The sequence below is a fragment of the Trichomonas vaginalis genome, chromosome IV (genome assembly GCF_026262505.1).
Source record: "Trichomonas vaginalis G3 chromosome IV, whole genome shotgun sequence".
NCBI classification, from domain to species: Eukaryota; Parabasalia; order Trichomonadida; family Trichomonadidae; genus Trichomonas; species Trichomonas vaginalis.
In genome coordinates, this window is record NC_067206.1 from 6,133,677 (window position 1) to 6,151,022 (window position 17,346).

Genomic DNA, 17,346 nt, shown 5'->3' on the forward strand with positions numbered 1-17,346 from the left:
TCTTCTTGATGATTATTATCATCGATTTCATCAACAGAAATGGTTAGTAGCATATTGAATTCAGATCATTAATTATGAAATTGATCTAAGCCATCACGTGAAGATTTAGCATCTCAAAATTTTGGTGGATTTTAATTTTCATCTTTTGAAAAATCTTCAAAAAATGCGCCAAACTTACTTTAGAAACTACTTTAATCATTTCTAAAACCATTATATGCGTTTGCTTTAAAAAGTTCAAAAATTTCCATTTCATCTTTATATGTTTGCTTGTAAATGTAGTAATTATCATCTGAATTTGAGTTAAATAATTGAAATCAGAAATATCAAAAGATTATATGCAGTGATATGCATTCGTTGTAGAAGTTCAACTGTGAGTCAAAAGGTGAACCTGACTTCCACTTTTTAAGAGATTACATACAATTAATTATATGAGATCCTCACAAAAAGTCAATTTCTGCAGAACTATTATCTCTAATTCGGCAGAATAACAAAGTATCATAAAATACGCATACAAACAGAATGAACTCATATATATTTTACGTTTTACTTCAAGATTTTACATTTCGAAATTTAAATGAGGTCTTCAAGCAAGTAATTTAAGCATAATTAGGAGCATTTAGGTCAGGTAAGTGGGGCTTCCAGGCGCGTTGCGCCCTCTAGCCCATAAGAAATTTTGCCCAAGACCCAAGAGGAGGACCGAACCCCAGCCGACCAGCCGGTGACAAAACCAAAACCGTTGTTATTTACATCATATTAATGGTGTCACTTTTTAAAATGTCACTTTTTACGCCGCTTTTCACAAATTATATATGTTTTCATGTTTTGTCACTTTTCTGTCACTTTTCGGGTAAAAACATTTTTATTATTATATATAAATGAATTTTACAAAACCACCGTTACCGTTCTTTGGAAATAAGAGTAGATGCAAAGATATTATATTGAGAGAACTTAAGAAACTACCGAATGGTCTAACATTTGTAGATTTGTTCGGTGGAAGTTTCTATATATCCCATTTATGTCATACCGTATTTCCTGACTCAAAGATTATATGCAATGACTTCGACAACTATATGGACCGTCTCAAACATATTCCAGACACAAACAATATATTGAAAGAGTTAAAAGAAAAGATACCTATAGGTAAGATGGAACGTATACCATTAGATAAGAAAAATATTGTGAGAGAGGTTTTGAAAAAAGCAGAATATATAGACTGGGATAGTATATCTGCTAGACTATTATATAGTGGTGCTATAAGAGTTCATGACATTGAAACACTTATGTCAAAAGTTTTATATCTTAACTATACAAATGTTTTCAAAGAGGACATAGAAAAATATATTGAGGGTATAGAGTTTGTGAGATGTCATTGGACAGAGTTGTATGAAAAATATAAAGACAAGGAAAATGTTTTCTTTATAGTGGACCCGCCGTTCTATAACACATGGGATTTTCAATACCAAGTAGACTGGACTTTGAGAGACTCTTTAGAAACTTTAGACGTTATACATAACCATCCATGCTTTTACTTTACATCCGATAAAAGTGGTTTGGAAACCGTTATGAGATGGTTAGAGGACATACATGACTATGAGTTTATATATGACAAATAGAATATGAGAGAGGTCCTATAAACCGGAGAAAGTGTCACAATAAAGAAATTTTATTAGTAAGTAAATGTGGTTTGAAATAGGACTACTTGTTTTAGGTTTTTTCCATTGTGTCATTTATTTATTTGACGTGGCAGAAAAGTACAGAGAATATGAAGATGAACCAATGCCTGCAAATGTTCAGCATATGTACTCGTAAGAGATATTTTTATCTAATATTAAATGGACGCACAGAACTTAGCGAATGCACAGCAACCTGGACAACCAAACCCAGAGAATATTCCAAATGAAGTTAGAATACAAACTGCAATGGCAAACTATGGTCAAGTGCCAACAGATGTACAAATGCAAACTGCCATGTCAAATGATGCTGCGTTAGGTTTGCCACCATGGTATGCAAATATGAGATGGAAAGAGTTTTATACAAACCCTGAAGTGGGATATAAACAACTTTATGCAGATGACGCGAACACAGGAGTTGACCCAGAATATGTTTTCTACCAGAGGAGAAACAGAATGTATGAGCTCCAGTTAAAGAATGCTATGGAACTCAACAGGAAACGTAAGAGACTAGGCGGACATTAGATTTTTACATATAGTAAAATGGGTTTCTTCAGTAAGATAGGAAACTTCTTTCGAAATGTTGGAAGAGGTATATGGAATGGAATAAAATCTGTCGGAAGAGGAGTATGGAACGGTGTCAAAAATATTGGTAAAAGAGTAGGTCAGTTTGTTGGTATTATACCTAAAGACCCTGAACCAGAAGAGCAAGCTCCTGTTATACAACAGCCTGAACTTGCACCACAGTCTAGTTGGCAACCAAATCCAACACCTCAACCGTATTAAAAAATTATATTTTTATCGTTCGATAGTAGTTGTATAATGAAACTAAGTTCTAAGTAAAAACGCATGGTATAATGAAATTAATTCTTTTCTTCCATCTGTAGTAAACCATACTTGAAAGTCTGAAATCTTCTCCACTCGGCGGTTCATATAACTTTGTAGGTTTTTCGTAAAAAGTCATTCATCAGACATAAGAAAGAGTTTTGCGCACCAGAAAATGAAGCATGAACAATAATAGCATCTGGGTCGAAAATATTTTCATATGTTCATTAGGGTTTTCGACTTCATAATAGTCCGGGTGTACTGGATATGCTGCAGGCTGATTTAAACATCCTTTAAATCTATACCATCCAAGTTGTTATATTTTGTAGAAATATAAACGTTTTCTCCAAGGTCTTCTATTTTATTGATTTTAACAGTTGCATTTTTTCCCTGTCATAAATATATCGAGATGGTATTCTCCTTCGTCAATGTTATACTGGTTTGCATATTCAATATAGATATCGTTTATTTTTTTCTTGAAAAGCTTGAAGAGTTGTTTCTAAGTTTATAAGCAAACTAACTTGTAAAAGTTTTCCCTGTTCAAATTTCTCATACATACGTTTTCTTTGTTATAGTATCGAACTTCAAAACCGACCGTAAATGGGAAACCATGTATGGCTTCTGAAATGAACTTCATTCTACGAAAGCCAATAGCTTTTGTGACGGATGGGTCTCTTAACCATCTTAATGGGTAGTCAAAAACGATAGCCTTCATGCTTTACGGTATCTGTCTCAAACTTTTGACGCGACATTAGTAAAAAGTTCATCTAATGGTTTAGTTGTAGCAACTCTAGAATTTTCTTTTTCTATTGGAAGCATATTTTATCTATAATAAAAATGTCAAATGAAACAGCGTCTATGAGAGAAATACAACACAACCGACAACTCATTATGCAAGCTCTAAATAAGAACACAACAAACTTTTCAAACTATTCTAAGATATCTGAGTCATTGAAAGGGGGTGACTTAAAACTGACATTAAACCCTATAACAGATGAGTTTCTGTTTCAAGACAATAAGAACCATACTGTCTGTATAAATCCAACAAAAGGAACTTTAAACGAGAAACCTATAAATGAACTTCTTTTGAAAGCAGATGTTGACAACAAAGCTGACAAAGAATATGTAGACGATGCAATAGCAAAAGAAGAAGAAAGAGCTAACAATGCTTATGCAACAAAAGAACATACTCATCCTGAACTAGCAGACAAAACATATGTTGACAATAAAATGTCAAGTGAAGTGACAAGAGCTGAAAACGAATATTCTAAAAAGACTCATATACATTATATTAACCAAATACCAAGTCTTAAGGAAACATTAGAGACAAAAGCAGATAAGACTCATACACATACCATTGCAAATATTACAAACTTACAAGAAACCTTAAACAGGAAAAGTGACGTTGGACATACACATACATCTTCTGAAATAACAGACTTAAACGTTAGCCTTGAAAATAAAGCAGATAAAACATATGTCAATGAAATATACCAAAGTTTGATAGGAACAAAAAATATTGAAACTATTGTTGGTGACTTTTCTGTCAATGAAGAAAATAAATATTTTAGATGGCAGTTGGTACAGTCCTTAAAAAATGGTACACGGCATAAACTCATTCCGAAAATATAACAATGAAATGTATGTAAGCTATAAAAAGAATGATGGTACACAAGTTAAAGTTCCATTAGACAACAACTGCTACTTAAACTTATATGGAGACGAACAAAGAAATATTTAAGAGTTTATGAAATGGCAGATATGACATTGCTGACCCAGCTCCGGCACCACATTATTATGACTATGGAGATGACGACAGAACACCACATGTAGATGAACAAAAGCTAACATTATATTAGATTATTATAGATATAAAGATATAATGCAATAGAAAAAACGAGAATAGTATATTATTATACAGATGACAGAAATAAATATTATAGTCAAGATTTTACCTACCCTGAAAACATAAATTATATTATAAAAAATATTCTGACACAAACAGAAGAAACCTGAAATAGTTGCACTATATTTTAAGTTCAAAAAGAGCAATCCTATAATATCTCATATGTTTGATTTAATGAACCCAGTAGGTTCTATTTATACATCTATGGATGCAAGAGGTCCTCAAGTAATGTTTGGTGTTGGTGCATGGGAACAAATAGTCGACAGGTTTTTGTATTGTGCAAACTCTTCAAAGGAAACAAGTGGAAGTAAAACGATTTCAGGTGAAAATTTACCTGCACACAGTCATTACATAGATTTAAGTACATCTCAAGCAGGTTGGCAATAAGCATAGATATTGGGATTGGTCAGGAATGACAAAAGGTAAAGGATATGATGTTAAGGACGACGTTAAGTTTGCTATAAATTGTTACTGGAGTGACACGCAGGGAGAAGGAAACCATACACATTTCGTTTCAGGATATACGCAAACAACGGGACAAAGTAAAGAATACATGCCACCTTACATGACAGTTTACGCATGGTATAGAATTGCTTAGTCGTCATTTTCAACTTCTTTAGCATATTCGTCAGGAGTTTGTCTTATATTTGTTAGGAACTGTCTTTGAAAGTATACCACCTTGAACTTTGACAAGTTTGAAACGAGGTCTGACAATAGTAGTTATCTTCTGCTTGCAGTGTGTACATTTTGCCATGTTTGCCTAAAACTTCATATATTCTCTTGTATACTTTCTTCTATTTTTACGAACACGAATGTGAGTACCTGTCGGGTTCCCATTGTTGTCATAGTCAATAGTATTTTCATATGGGTCGCGTTTAGGTATTTCTATTTTTACTTTGTCACCTTTCTGAAGTTTGAAGCCCGGCATTCTTTCTTGTTTGTCTCTTTTGACTAAATTATTAAATATATAGTCTTTCTCTAAGTCAGGGTTGTTTTTCATTTCTTCGGGGGAGTGGTTTCCCAAACCTTTTTGTTTACGGTTATTGTAAATATTTAAAACTTGTCTCATCTTTGCCATGGAGAAGTGTCTATATTTGTCGTCATATGACATTTCATTTGCTTCACCACCTTGTGGTTGGTTTAAGTCTCTTAACATTTTTATACAACCGTCAATGACACCAAGAGCAGAATGGTTTTGGTCGACAATGAAATATTGGTTTACATTTTTTGAACGCAGATAGTTTTTTACATCATCTGATTTGAAAGAACTTTCACAGTCAGATGTCAGTTTTTGTTGGATGGTATTTGTCAACGAATATTGTCAAAGCAGTTTTCACATCTAAAATATTTTTGGACCATAATGGTATGGCTTCACAGTATCTTGTGTTTTGACGCAACAAATATTAACCAGTATGGAGGTCCATCTGTTCTCACTCTCGGAATGTTTTCCAAGATATCCATAAACCAAGCATTTGGTGTTGAACTAAAGATTTTTATCATGAGTGCTTTCTTTGTCGCTTTAGAAAATAGGGGTCCTTGTTTGGATTCGTCATTTTTTACCCTATAAGAAATGGGTTTATTTGGCGCATTAGCAGGAGTCGCATCTAGATTTTTACCCCAGTGGGAACAATAGCCAGAGGTGCATTTGGAGTTGGAAGGAAGATTTTGAGTACATTAGGTATACTGAAAGACAAAGCTCAGCCTATTATACAAACTGTACAGAAAGGTTGGGATGTAGCACGAGATGCAACAAATCTTATTCCAAATCCTGAAACAAGAGGAAAAGTTCAAGGATGGATGGACAATGTAGGAAGACAAGCAGGAAACTATTATAACAAAGCAAATGACTACTATAACCAAGCAGGACACTATATGGACCAAGGTGAAAGATTCTTTAACAGAGGATATAACCATGCACAACAGTGGGTAAACAATAACCAACCTCAACCGCCTCAAACGTGGGAATGTAAAGTTTTTTATTGAGATGAAATGAACAATGCAGCATTGAGACAAATGAGTTCAAGATGGATTTGTCGGCTTCCAGCATTTAAACCGATACCATATAGTCAGGCTCAGCATGTGAAACTGAATGATATTATTAAAGGAACCATCCCACCTCCACAACAACAACCAGTTGAAAACAAACCAAACTAAAATTTTTTTACTGAGATGAAATGAACAATGCAGCTTTAAACAGAATAAGTCATGGAAGACCACCTTTTACACCACGTGTTTGTAAAGTTCTTCCTATACCTCAGGAAGTTTTAGACCGACTTAAAAAACCTAAACAACCAGTTGAAAACAAACCAAACTAAAATTTTTTACTGAGATGAAATGACCGAAGAAGTTGAAACGGTAGATTTGACACCACAAACAAAAAGTTCAGAACCATTGTCAAAACCTGTCAAAGAACTTACAGATGAAGAAAAAATTCAATAATAGAAAGTGCCAGGTCTGGAAATAAAACCCTAACTATAAAGTCACTTTTCATAGAAATGGAACGGCTAGTATCTCAAAAAAGAAACAGACTCTCACAAATAAAATATTGAAGTCTGAAGGAGCTTTCGAGACAACAGATGGAAAAGTTTACTTCACTGACCAACAGTTCATTATAGAACATCTCATTGACTTAGAGTCGAAATATTCTAAACTTTACAACAAACACAAAAAGTTGAAAGGAAAACAAAAACAAATGGCATATGATATTTATGAAGATGTTGACGACACAACTGTTCCTGCAAGTGAAGTAAAGTCAGAGGAACCGAAAAGTGACGAAAAAACCGATAGAAGAAGAAAAACCAAAAACTGAAGATAAACCAAAACCAAAGTTTAGTTTCCAAACTAAACCAAGTCAACCTTCATTAGCTGGTATGGGTTGGCGTCAAAGACTTATGGCAGCAGGCGGTTATGTAAAGTAAAGAAAAAATATTTTTTTATTTTTATAAAATGCCCCATATAGAATGGACAGAAAGTCTGCTAGAATAAAAGCAGAGTTACAAAGATATGGTTGGAGAGTTTCGAAGAAGTTTAAATATAAGAAAGGAAAACCCATAAAAGTCTATGACAAACTGGCTGGTCTGACCTACGAATTAGATTTGGAAACAGCACGTGCCAATTATCCAAACAGACTAGAGAGGTTAGAAGAAGAACGTCTTATGGACATGCCTTTCGATGTTAGTGAACCTCAAGTTGAAGGACACGACGGCTTTGCCAGATTCTACTGGAAACATGACGAACAATTGCATCCTTTGAGAAGGAAAAAAGGAAAAGGTGAAGACGCACATGCTCCCATGGAAAGAACAAGATATGCATATGAAAAGTATCGTGAAGTTAGAAGTCAAATTACATCTGGTCGAACCTTTACAGTAAACTTTGACGAAGGAAAGAACAAAGAAGGCTTCATGGGAGTACTTGCTGCAATTCAAGACGGAAATAAGAAAGGACACAATCTCAGATTGACCATAACAGATTTGGATGGTCACATTTACTATGCACATGGCAATGAACAAACAGCCGCAAAACTTCTTGACGCTTTCAAGACTACAAAGAGAGAACAAATGGTTGACTCCGACTCAGACATTTTAATGCAATTGAAGGAATTGCAAGTGTCAAGTTCGAATGGTACCAACCTAACCCTCAAGTAGTGAGACAACATGCTGGATACTTCCCGTTCATAAATAAGTCTGACATTGACTTGACCAGGTATGGAATTTACAATTCAATTGAAACAATTGTCAATGAACCTTGTATTCTTACATGTCTCAGGAACTCTGGTCTTGTTACAGATGAGAAGATGAAGTATCTTGAGTCATGTGTGAAGACAAGGTACATTCTCAGAGGTCAATTGGCAAAAATTGCACCGTTGGCAAATGTCAATATCCGAGTCAACATACCTACAGCTAAAGGTTCTTCACACGACGACTATGTTGTTGACAAAGACTTACCATGGTTGAAGATTGTAATTGTTCACAACCACTTCATGTTGAACGAAAGTCTTACAAACACATTCTTTGGTAAAAGTAAGTGCAACATTGTCAGAGCTGTAAACATTCTTTTCGAGAAAGGTTTGTTGGAACCAATTCCAGATGACAAGCTGACAGAAACTTTTGTACCAAAAGACGAAACAAACTTTTCATTGTTAGCAAGACCAAAAGTTGTTCCAGACAAAGTTCTAGTACAAAAGAAGTACACAGTTCCACAAGGGGTTGGTATGTTCGGATACCAACCTGAACCAGAAGAACTTCCAATGAGGTTGCAAGAACTTCAAGATGCTATAAACAAACTTCCATTGAGACATCCATTGACGTCAAATTGTATTGGAGAGCATCTGAGTTAGGTCAGAAGGTTTTATATGAAACAGGTTGCTTCGACGATGTTTATGAGATAACAGGAGAAGTTTCTCAGAAGATAAGAGACTCACTTGAATTTCCACAAACTGGACTAATTGGTTGCGACAAGTTCGACTCAGATGAAAAGATATACTATGTCGACCTTAACGCTGCATACATGAGGTTTGTCCAATATATTCCGACTGGAATTCCAAACGAAGATGGTGAGTTCCCGGGAAGGAACTATACAGTTGGAAAAGTCATACAACAACTGTATGATATTAGGAAAGCTTCAAACCCCAAACTTGCAATGACACTCAAATTGCTTATGAATTCGACATGGGGATATTCCATTAAGAAACCTCAAGAGATGAAGAGTAAACATTATGAGAAGGTCGACAACTTTGTTGAAAGGTTTTCTCCTTTTGTTTTGAAGTACGAATTCACTCAAGGTCAAAGTGGCTTAGTAACCACATTAAAACCTATTGTCGAACATTGGTCTTACCCTCAGTTCGCAAAGGCAGTCCTTGACAACTACAACAAATTCTTCTCCGAAGTCAAATCCAAAGTGAAGGTTTACTATGAGAACATTGACGCACTCATGACGAACGAAGAAGGCTATAACAAACTCATTGAAATGGGTTTAGTCGGTGAAAAGATGGGCTGTTTTAAGCTAGATAAGGTATTTTCCGAAGTTCATGTCCTCTCCAAGCGTAAGTACTGGGGTGTTAAAGAAGATGGTGAAATAGTTAAACATTGCATGAAATAAAAATGTTTTTCAAAAAAGTGACATTTTTTAATTTTATTTGAAATGTACGCTGAGTTTGCTTATGTAAACACTAGAGATACAGATGGAAAATACGTTCAAATACTTCTTAACAAATTCAAGAAGCTATATGGCATACCATTTTAAAACAATATATTTTTACATATATTAAATGCTTCAGGTTGAAAAACAAAGAACAAAAGTAGCAGATACAAAACCGTTAGACTATATCTTTACAAATGCTGGTAGGACTATTTCAGATGAAGAAATTTCATCCCGAGCATACAGGTTTGACTATCCAATTCGTTGGCTTCAAAGTCCTTCAGATGCAAAGGCAATAGGATTTAGAAGAGTTTTGTTTTCAAATAGAACTAACGCATTTATGTTCGCAGTATATTTTCATGGGCAGTATGAAGGTCTGATGGTCTAATAGACAAATTTGACGAAATGAGAATCTTTACAGTTCGTTCAGACGAAAGTCTTGAGAAAACTCTAGATGACTTTCAAACTCAAATGAACAAATATTATTGGGAATTTCAAGAAAAATACGACTCTTTACTAAATGGAACATACTATCTGAAACTAGAATATGACAAGATGAACTCCACCGTTTCATTTCAAAAGATTGAAATTAACCCTCCAAGAGATACAGAGTTTTTATTTTGGGAAGTAGACAAACGTTCTTGGGCACAATTTCTTCGGTTACTAAACCAGAACGAACCATTACCACCAGATGGTCCATTTAAATTTATACTTCCACCAGCAGATTTGATGGTTTATAGAAACGTGTTTGACCCTCAAAATGTTATGTGTCATGCAAGTTTCAGTTCAAGCAACAATAGTTTTCTATGTATTGGTAAGGACCTTTATGACTTTGCTTCTAAATTCTACGAACCACCTAGTAACAGTTTCTCTGACTTTCAAGTTTGGTTCACAACAAATGGTGTGCAACATATTATTCCATTGTACTATGACTTTTATCTCGAATTGTCTTTCATATATAACTACGGAAAAGTGCTGAAAAAGTATTGAATGTGAAGATATTAGAAAATAACATTTTTTCTAACATCGTAGAAAACTCATGAAAACAATTTATTTTTGACACTTTCACAAAAAACATAAAAAAGTGAAGTTAAAATGAGATGTTTACTGAACTGGTTGGATGTCGCCTTCACAGGTTATGTAGAATGGTTGACCAGAGAAGTGAAGGAGACCCTTGAGAATTTGGTTCATTCTTGGGAAAGGGTTCTCTCTGTTTGGAAGTAGTATCCAAGGACGCTTGGCAAAGAACTTTATAATGGCTTCTCTTTTGGCGTCCTTTATGCCATCGTAGGCTGTCCCGTCTGGTACCTCAATTGGAATTCCAGTCGAAGTCTCGAGCTAAAGTGTAGACCTTCCCGTTATCCAACCGTTAACAAGTTTGCCTTTTACATTCTGCCTGAGGAAGTCTTTAACAAGCTCGTTAATTTCAATTAGGTAAATTGCCTCGTCGGTAGGTTCGACCTCGACCATTGCTACTGTCAGAAAAAGTACTGCTACTGTCAGAAAAAGTACTGCTACTGTCAGAAAAAGTACTGCTACTGTCAGAAAAAGTACTGCTACTGTCAGTAAAAGTACTGCTAGTAGCAGAAAAAGTACTGCTAGAAGCAGTAAAAAGGAAAATTTGAGAGGGTTTTCGACGATAAAGTACTGCTACTGTCAGAAAAAGTACTGCTACTGTCAGAAAAAGTACTGCTACTGTCAGAAAAAGTACTGCTACTGTCAGTAAAAGTACTGCTAGTAGCAGAGATTTTTATCGTTGTGGTCCGACAGGACACAAACGAATGTCCGACGTCCCACCAACCGAGTCCATTCCCAAACCAGAGGAACCTAAAGAACCACAACAGTCTCCTCAGCAACCTCAGTTCCAGCAAGTACCTCCGAATTACTACCAATTTCCACCTCAAGGTTACTACCCACCACAAGGCTTCCCGAACTACCCTCCTCAGCCTATGCCTTACTTCCCCAACCCTTGGATGTTTATGCAAAACCCTGCCCCACAATTCCAATTCCAATCTCAGTCCAAGAGAGACCAAGACTTCGAAGAAGGTCTGAACCGCTTACGCAAAGAGTATGCTACAGCTCCAATTGAGAGAAAGTTGTTCCCGGACCAAAAAATATAATTTAGGTGAAGAGGTGAGATTTCACCTCTTTTTTCACATGTTTTTTCACCCTCTTGAATTTTCATGAATTTTATATATTAATGTTTTCGTTAAGCCACTTTGTGCCGTCAGTCAGTCAGTCAGTCAGTTTAGGAAAGACTTTAGAAAGTTGTTGGAAAATAAGTCCTGGGAAGAGTATTATAAGGCATTTTGTGAAGAATATAGCAACCGTCTGAATTCCGGCGGTTGCTTTTTATACAAAATTCATGCAGGAAATTCTTGAGTTTTGGTTGAAAGAATACGGTGGAGCCAAAAGTGGCTCGACCCCAAAACAAGCATTTTATGAGCTTACTAAGGGCGTTATAAATGAATTCAAAGGTATTTACATACATCCTGACCTCGTTCATTTTGTTGCTGAATTCAGCAAAAATATAATTTAGGGTAGATGGTTAGATCTAACCTCATTTCTACCCTCTTGAATTTTCATGAATTTCCTTAAGATAGAAAAAATAAAGTTAGTTTTATTTTTATTTATTTTTTTATTTTGTATGTAAGATATGATTTCAACAATCGGCACAACAACAATTCAAACAACAGCACCAAACTCGTTAGTCATAAATCCAACATCTATGTTGGCAGAGATGAAAAGCTTTATTCCTTCTTCATATACTTTCGAAACAGAAATACAAAGAATAAAGCAAGAACTTTTTAACAAGTAATTTAGACTGTACCGCACAGGAGATGAAAAATGAACAGTATCTTTATGAAATGGAGGACCTCATCGACCATTTGCCTAAACTACCTGAAATTCAGCAGCAAAAACTAACTATTCCTGAATTCGACGAAAAATTGAAGTCAAAGCAACTGACTCAGTAGAAATAAGAAGTTCATTCGTAAGGTAAACTATGAGTTTCTAGATATCATTGCAACCATAAAGTTATGGACAAAGATTGCGACATGTTATATAAGAACATCTCTGACATATATAAATCGGTGGAGTTTAAAGACATACGACAACTTGTTTCATTAGCTGCAAAATGTGTATGGCGGATAAGAGATAAAGATAGAAGAGGTAAGTATGGAATGAACAGATAAAACCAACTGCTTCAGATTTAAAGAAAACCATTGACGCCTTGTTGTTTTAGCAGGTAAGGTTTCAGAATATAACGCAAAAATGAACCCGCAATGTTCTAAATGTAAAGCAATTAGGAAATATAACTACTCCGTCAAAGAGATAGAACGTATGAGAAACGACTATGCTGACTTAAAGAAAGAAGCAGAGAAGCCGGTAGAAATAAAATGGACATGTTTAATTTCTGAACAAAACTATCCAACTGCTGACGATTTCCTTCTATCTGATGTCAAGAAGAAGTATAAAGAAACTTTCGGCATTGTTAAAACATTCGATGTACTAAAAGAAGAAATAGAAGCTACAAAACTGTTTAGAGTCTCACGAATTCATAACGTTTACCATGTAAAACGTTTATAAATAATGTGGGTAGAAAAGAGGTTAGATATCGGGTTAGATCTAACCTTCTACCCTAAAATATATTTTTGCTGAATTCAGCACAAAATTCTGAGTAAAATAATTTTTAGGGCATGTGTCAAACCGTTGAGTTTTCACAAAATTTAAAAAATAACGTTTACCATGTGAAACGTTTATAAAATAACTGGGGTAGAAATGAGGTGAAAAAACAGGTGAAATCTCACCTCTTCACCTAAACATTATTTTTATTGAATTCAGCACAAAAATCATGAATTTCCTTAAGATAGAAAAAATAAAGTTAGTTTTATTTTTATTTATTTTTTTATTTTGTATGTAAAGACAGATATGTCAACAACAGAGAACACAACAACAGTTATAGTCCATGAAGCTATAAATGAAGAATACGAGTACATACAGTATAACAAACAGTTACGTCTCATTCGTTCGGTCAAAGACGATATGTACCAAATGCAAAGTATTTTGAATGCTCTTCGTTCTACAAAGCAAGCATATCATTGGTTTGAAAACCAACAGACAAAAGAACTTTTAGAAGAATTTCCTCATATGATTGCTTCCCTCGGAAAACCGAGAGAAGAGATTCCGTATGAAAATCGCAAGAATTTGGCTCCTGGTTTGAAAGGATATTATATTCATAGACTTTTAGTAAATGCTGTAGCAATGTGGGCTTCACCTCGTTATGCTTGTTATATTTTCATGATGTTAGGTGAACTATATAAAGCAGAACGTGAAGAGATGGAAAACAAGCTTGAAGCAAAAGACAAAAGCATTCAGAAAAGAATACCACGTTCGGTACCAAAAGGAAAGGAAAAGAGTTATAAGTATATGATATATACTGAAGAGATGGAAAATGAAGAAGACAGTGACATGGTTATGTTGCATTTAGTCAGAAGAAACAACAAAAGCTTTTACGACCTTGCTAAGATTTACAAATCTGCAGAAATTGGTTCTATCGCGAAACTTACCGATTTCAATGACACCGAATGAAGATGTGAAACAAATAGTTCAAGATACGTTACCTCAACACACTATGATATGAAAGGTTGTACAATACTTACCTTCAAAGAAACTTACCGCTACTGAAAGAAAAAATAACAGAGTATTTTGACAACTTCAAACAAGTAGAGTAGATGAACCATTTATTTTTATTGATTTACAATTTGAACTTTGTTTGCGTAGATATGAATTCTGAAAGAAGTATGAGGGTCTTGTATGACTTTGTACTTCTCCCATAGTTCATGTTTGTCAAACTTACCTGCCATGGACTCTTTCATAAGTTCCATGAAATCGTCTTCGGACAATCCGGGGAAAAGTATTATGTCAGTAAGTATTCTTTTAACATCCTTACTTAAACTCTTTGCTGTCTGTACACAAATGACAACTGAGATGTTAAAGTGTCTGAGCTTCTTAAGAATTCGACACATATCTTGTTCTCTATTCTTTAACAAAGATGAGAGGCGAAATCATCTAAGATAAGAAGACATCTATGAGGGTAAGTCTTCCAATCGTAAGATTGCAATTTCTTCGAAATGTATTCTATCTCTTTCTGTTTGTTTCTGAAGTGTTTCTTCTCTAATATTCTCTGCATTTCCTCATTTGGGTCTTTAAACTTCGAATTTATATACTCATTTATAGCATTATACTTCAAAACTCTTCTTTGGTACTTCTTTATCCAATCTAACAACTCAGTATCCTTTATACATACTAACTTAGACTTCTTTATAATATCTTTGAACGAATTGACGGTTTGGTCAAATTGACCAGAAGTACTACAAATAACAACCAACTCATAGAATGGGTTCTTCTCATCTAGTTCTTGTTGTTGTGCAGCCATTTTAAGATAAGTGAAAGTCTTACCCGACCCAGGTGGTGCAATTAGACCTGTTATACCATTCTGAGCAAATAAGAACTTGTCATGTATAGGCTTTATCTGAGCATTTTCTAACTTCCTCTTGTTCTTGTTTAAAAACATTCTCAAATTCTTGTCAATGTCAGCAAACTTTTTTTCTAACATATTTTTAGAAAAATTAAAATTTTTATCTTTTAGAAAAATGTCTAGCGATTTCGCTATCTATATTCGAGACAAACTTTTTGACAGCAAAACATCTGTCGACCATAAAATCTTACATAGTGTAAACAAGAAAGGTGAATTTGTTCTAAAGTTCTGTTTCTGGGAATATGACAAGAACCATAAAACATTACAAAGAGCAGTCTTAAAATTTGTCAATGACAGACTTGTTGACAGAGATGACGCCGATTGGAAAGATGAAGTCCAACAAAAGTTCTTAGAATGCAAAGAAGACACATGCGCTGTTCTTGAAGATGAAATAGAAAACAGAATAGATGAGCTATTAAAGGACAAAGAACTTTTACATAAATATGGTTCTGAGAAATTTGACGTCTCACCACCAGAAAAGAAGAAGAAAGAAAGAAAGAGAAAAAAGAAGAAGAGAAGAAAGAACCTGAACCAGTTCCAGAGAAAAAGAAATTTGACATGTAAAAATAAAATTTTATTTTTAGAACATTTCTGGGTCAATGTCAATGTTCTCTTCCTCTTTAGGAGTAAACACTGGCTTAGACTCTAAAATCTTTTTACCCAATTTACCTTGAACTTCTACAACTTTAGACTCATAATATTCATAGTCGTCTGTCTTCTTTGGTTCATAAGGTATAACAAGTTTGTATGCTTTGCCTTCTTTAAGGTTTGAGAACCTTCTGTCAAAACTTTCTTTGACTGTTAACAAACCTTCTATGTCTAAGTCTTCAAATTTCGCACCATTTTTAGTCACAATAGCAAACTTAACTGGTTCGATGTTCCAAACTTTGCTGAATGAAGACTTTTCAAAACGGTAGAAGTAAACATTCAAATATGTGAATGGGTCTAGTTCTTCTTTAAGTCCTGACATGTACTTGTTTACTGAAATATATTTCGTCATCTTTTCTATCGGATAAAAAATATTTTTTTAAAAATTTACTCAGAAAAAATTTTCTTTGTATATACACCATTCTGAACATCTAAAAGACTTTTGACATTTGCCAAGAATGTACGTTTAGAAGCTGCCATATAACCATATTCTTGACAATATTGTTTATATTCATCATATAAAGACCTTTCATCTAATGACACAAAGTCAGTTTCATCTATGAACAGTTCATATACACTCTTGTTTGCTTCTAACAATGTTTGTCTCTCTTCGGTATGTGGAATTTGTCTTGGATTGAACTTAGAAATATCTAATGTTCATGAAATATGAGAACAAGTGGTTGTAAAAGTCAGATGTCAAAGTTTCTGCTAAGTCGTCAAAATATTCTGTATCTTGCATATGAGAATCTGACGTTCTGACAACTACATATCTTCTGCCAGAACTTTCTAACTTCATCGGAACAGCATTGTTTGAAACCATAATGAAGTTTGCAACATTTTCACAAACTCTTTGGTCTTTATACTTTCTTTCAACAACTCCAACTTTGTCTGTTATAAGACTCTTCAAAGCATCTGAGTTCAAAACTTTGTGTATCTATACTTTGAAGTTCATTGCAAACTATAAGTTTCATATTCTCTATTGAGGAGTTAAACTTGCCACAGATGTTTTCTAAGTTTGTCATATTAGGGTTCGAATAACCTTCTAACAGTTTGCACAAAATATCTGTAAAGAATGTGTTCTTACCTGTTCCTTGTTTTCCAATTATAATGAGAGCAGTTTCATTCTTAGCACTTGGATGTTGTAAGATGTTTGCAAACCACATAAGATATACTCATAAACCTTTTCGTTTCCATTGCATATAATTTCTTTGACATGGTCTAACCAAGCTTCTATAATATTTTCTTTCCATTCTACTTGTTCATATTTATATCCAGTGAAAATAGAATAGAAGTTTTGGAGAAGGTGTATAAAATTTATACCTCGAACTGAAAAATCTTCTAACTTTGACAATAAGATATCCCAAGCATCTAACATCTTCATGCCAACTTGTACGACTTTTATTTTCTTAAGTTTCTGTCTACATTCTTGTTCAGACACTATTGTTGCTCTTGGTTTGTTAAAGACAACATCCCATTCTTTCATGCCATAACATTCTGGGGCAGAGTCAACATAAATGACTAAACGTTTCAAATTCTCGACTGCTTTGTTATAGTCTCTAAATGGACACATATTTCTGAATGCTTGGAAGTCATAAAATCTGAAACATCTATTCTGTACATTT

At 34.5% G+C, this 17,346-nt stretch overlaps 9 protein-coding genes and 7 pseudogenes across 16 annotated transcripts, besides 1 other annotated feature; 12 read left to right on the forward strand and 4 right to left on the reverse strand.

The window, feature by feature from the left end:
- Window positions 1-875: 875 nt before the first annotated feature.
- TVAGG3_0039690 (phage tail repeat-like family) lies at window positions 876-1,387 on the forward strand (the record flags this gene model as incomplete). The annotated part of the gene is made up of 1 exon (XM_051220706.1): window positions 876-1,387. A coding segment is annotated over one exon (512 nt), but the record flags the coding sequence as incomplete, so codon positions are not given.
- A 445-nt stretch (window positions 1,388-1,832) lies between these two features.
- On the forward strand, window positions 1,833-2,195 carry TVAGG3_0039700 (uncharacterized protein; the record flags this gene model as incomplete). The annotated part of the gene is made up of 1 exon (XM_001322533.2): window positions 1,833-2,195. The coding sequence occupies one exon, from the start codon at window positions 1,833-1,835 to the stop codon at window positions 2,193-2,195; it is 363 nt and encodes a 120-aa protein (XP_001322568.1).
- Window positions 2,196-2,213: 18 nt separating this feature from the next.
- TVAGG3_0039710 (serine threonine-protein phosphatase family) lies at window positions 2,214-2,456 on the forward strand (the record flags this gene model as incomplete). The annotated part of the gene is made up of 1 exon (XM_051220707.1): window positions 2,214-2,456. One exon carries the CDS (start codon window positions 2,214-2,216, stop codon window positions 2,454-2,456), a length of 243 nt encoding a protein of 80 aa, XP_051105693.1.
- A 1,308-nt stretch (window positions 2,457-3,764) lies between these two features.
- Window positions 3,765-17,346: part of a mobile genetic element that runs on past the window's edge.
- On the reverse strand, window positions 4,996-5,557 carry TVAGG3_0039730 (annotated as a pseudogene). The gene has a single exon. A coding segment is annotated over exon 1 (562 nt).
- On the forward strand, window positions 6,391-6,555 carry TVAGG3_0039740 (uncharacterized protein; the record flags this gene model as incomplete). Its single annotated transcript, XM_001322529.1, has 1 exon — window positions 6,391-6,555. The coding sequence occupies one exon, from the start codon at window positions 6,391-6,393 to the stop codon at window positions 6,553-6,555; it is 165 nt and encodes a 54-aa protein (XP_001322564.1).
- On the forward strand, window positions 6,736-7,319 carry TVAGG3_0039750 (annotated as a pseudogene). Its single transcript has one exon. A coding segment is annotated over exon 1 (584 nt).
- Window positions 7,362-8,045, forward strand: TVAGG3_0039760 (uncharacterized protein; the record flags this gene model as incomplete). The annotated part of the gene is made up of 1 exon (XM_051220708.1): window positions 7,362-8,045. The coding sequence occupies one exon, from the start codon at window positions 7,362-7,364 to the stop codon at window positions 8,043-8,045; it is 684 nt and encodes a 227-aa protein (XP_051105694.1).
- On the forward strand, window positions 9,040-9,498 carry TVAGG3_0039770 (DNA/RNA polymerases family; the record flags this gene model as incomplete). Its single annotated transcript, XM_051220709.1, has 1 exon — window positions 9,040-9,498. One exon carries the CDS (start codon window positions 9,040-9,042, stop codon window positions 9,496-9,498), a length of 459 nt encoding a protein of 152 aa, XP_051105695.1.
- On the forward strand, window positions 9,878-10,527 carry TVAGG3_0039780 (annotated as a pseudogene). The gene has a single exon. A coding segment is annotated over exon 1 (650 nt).
- Window positions 11,319-11,657, forward strand: TVAGG3_0039790 (uncharacterized protein; the record flags this gene model as incomplete). The annotated part of the gene is made up of 1 exon (XM_051220710.1): window positions 11,319-11,657. The coding sequence occupies one exon, from the start codon at window positions 11,319-11,321 to the stop codon at window positions 11,655-11,657; it is 339 nt and encodes a 112-aa protein (XP_051105696.1).
- TVAGG3_0039800 lies at window positions 12,194-13,125 on the forward strand (annotated as a pseudogene). Its single transcript has one exon. A coding segment is annotated over exon 1 (932 nt).
- On the forward strand, window positions 13,468-14,270 carry TVAGG3_0039810 (annotated as a pseudogene). The gene has a single exon. A coding segment is annotated over exon 1 (803 nt).
- On the reverse strand, window positions 14,286-14,974 carry TVAGG3_0039820 (annotated as a pseudogene). Its single transcript has one exon. A coding segment is annotated over exon 1 (689 nt).
- TVAGG3_0039830 (uncharacterized protein) lies at window positions 15,192-15,640 on the forward strand (the record flags this gene model as incomplete). Its single annotated transcript, XM_001312053.2, has 1 exon — window positions 15,192-15,640. A coding segment is annotated over one exon (449 nt), but the record flags the coding sequence as incomplete, so codon positions are not given.
- On the reverse strand, window positions 15,657-16,076 carry TVAGG3_0039840 (protein of unknown function, DUF4108 family; the record flags this gene model as incomplete). Its single annotated transcript, XM_051220711.1, has 1 exon — window positions 15,657-16,076. The coding sequence occupies one exon, from the start codon at window positions 16,074-16,076 to the stop codon at window positions 15,657-15,659; it is 420 nt and encodes a 139-aa protein (XP_051105697.1).
- On the reverse strand, window positions 16,303-17,344 carry TVAGG3_0039850 (annotated as a pseudogene). Its single transcript has one exon. A coding segment is annotated over exon 1 (1,042 nt).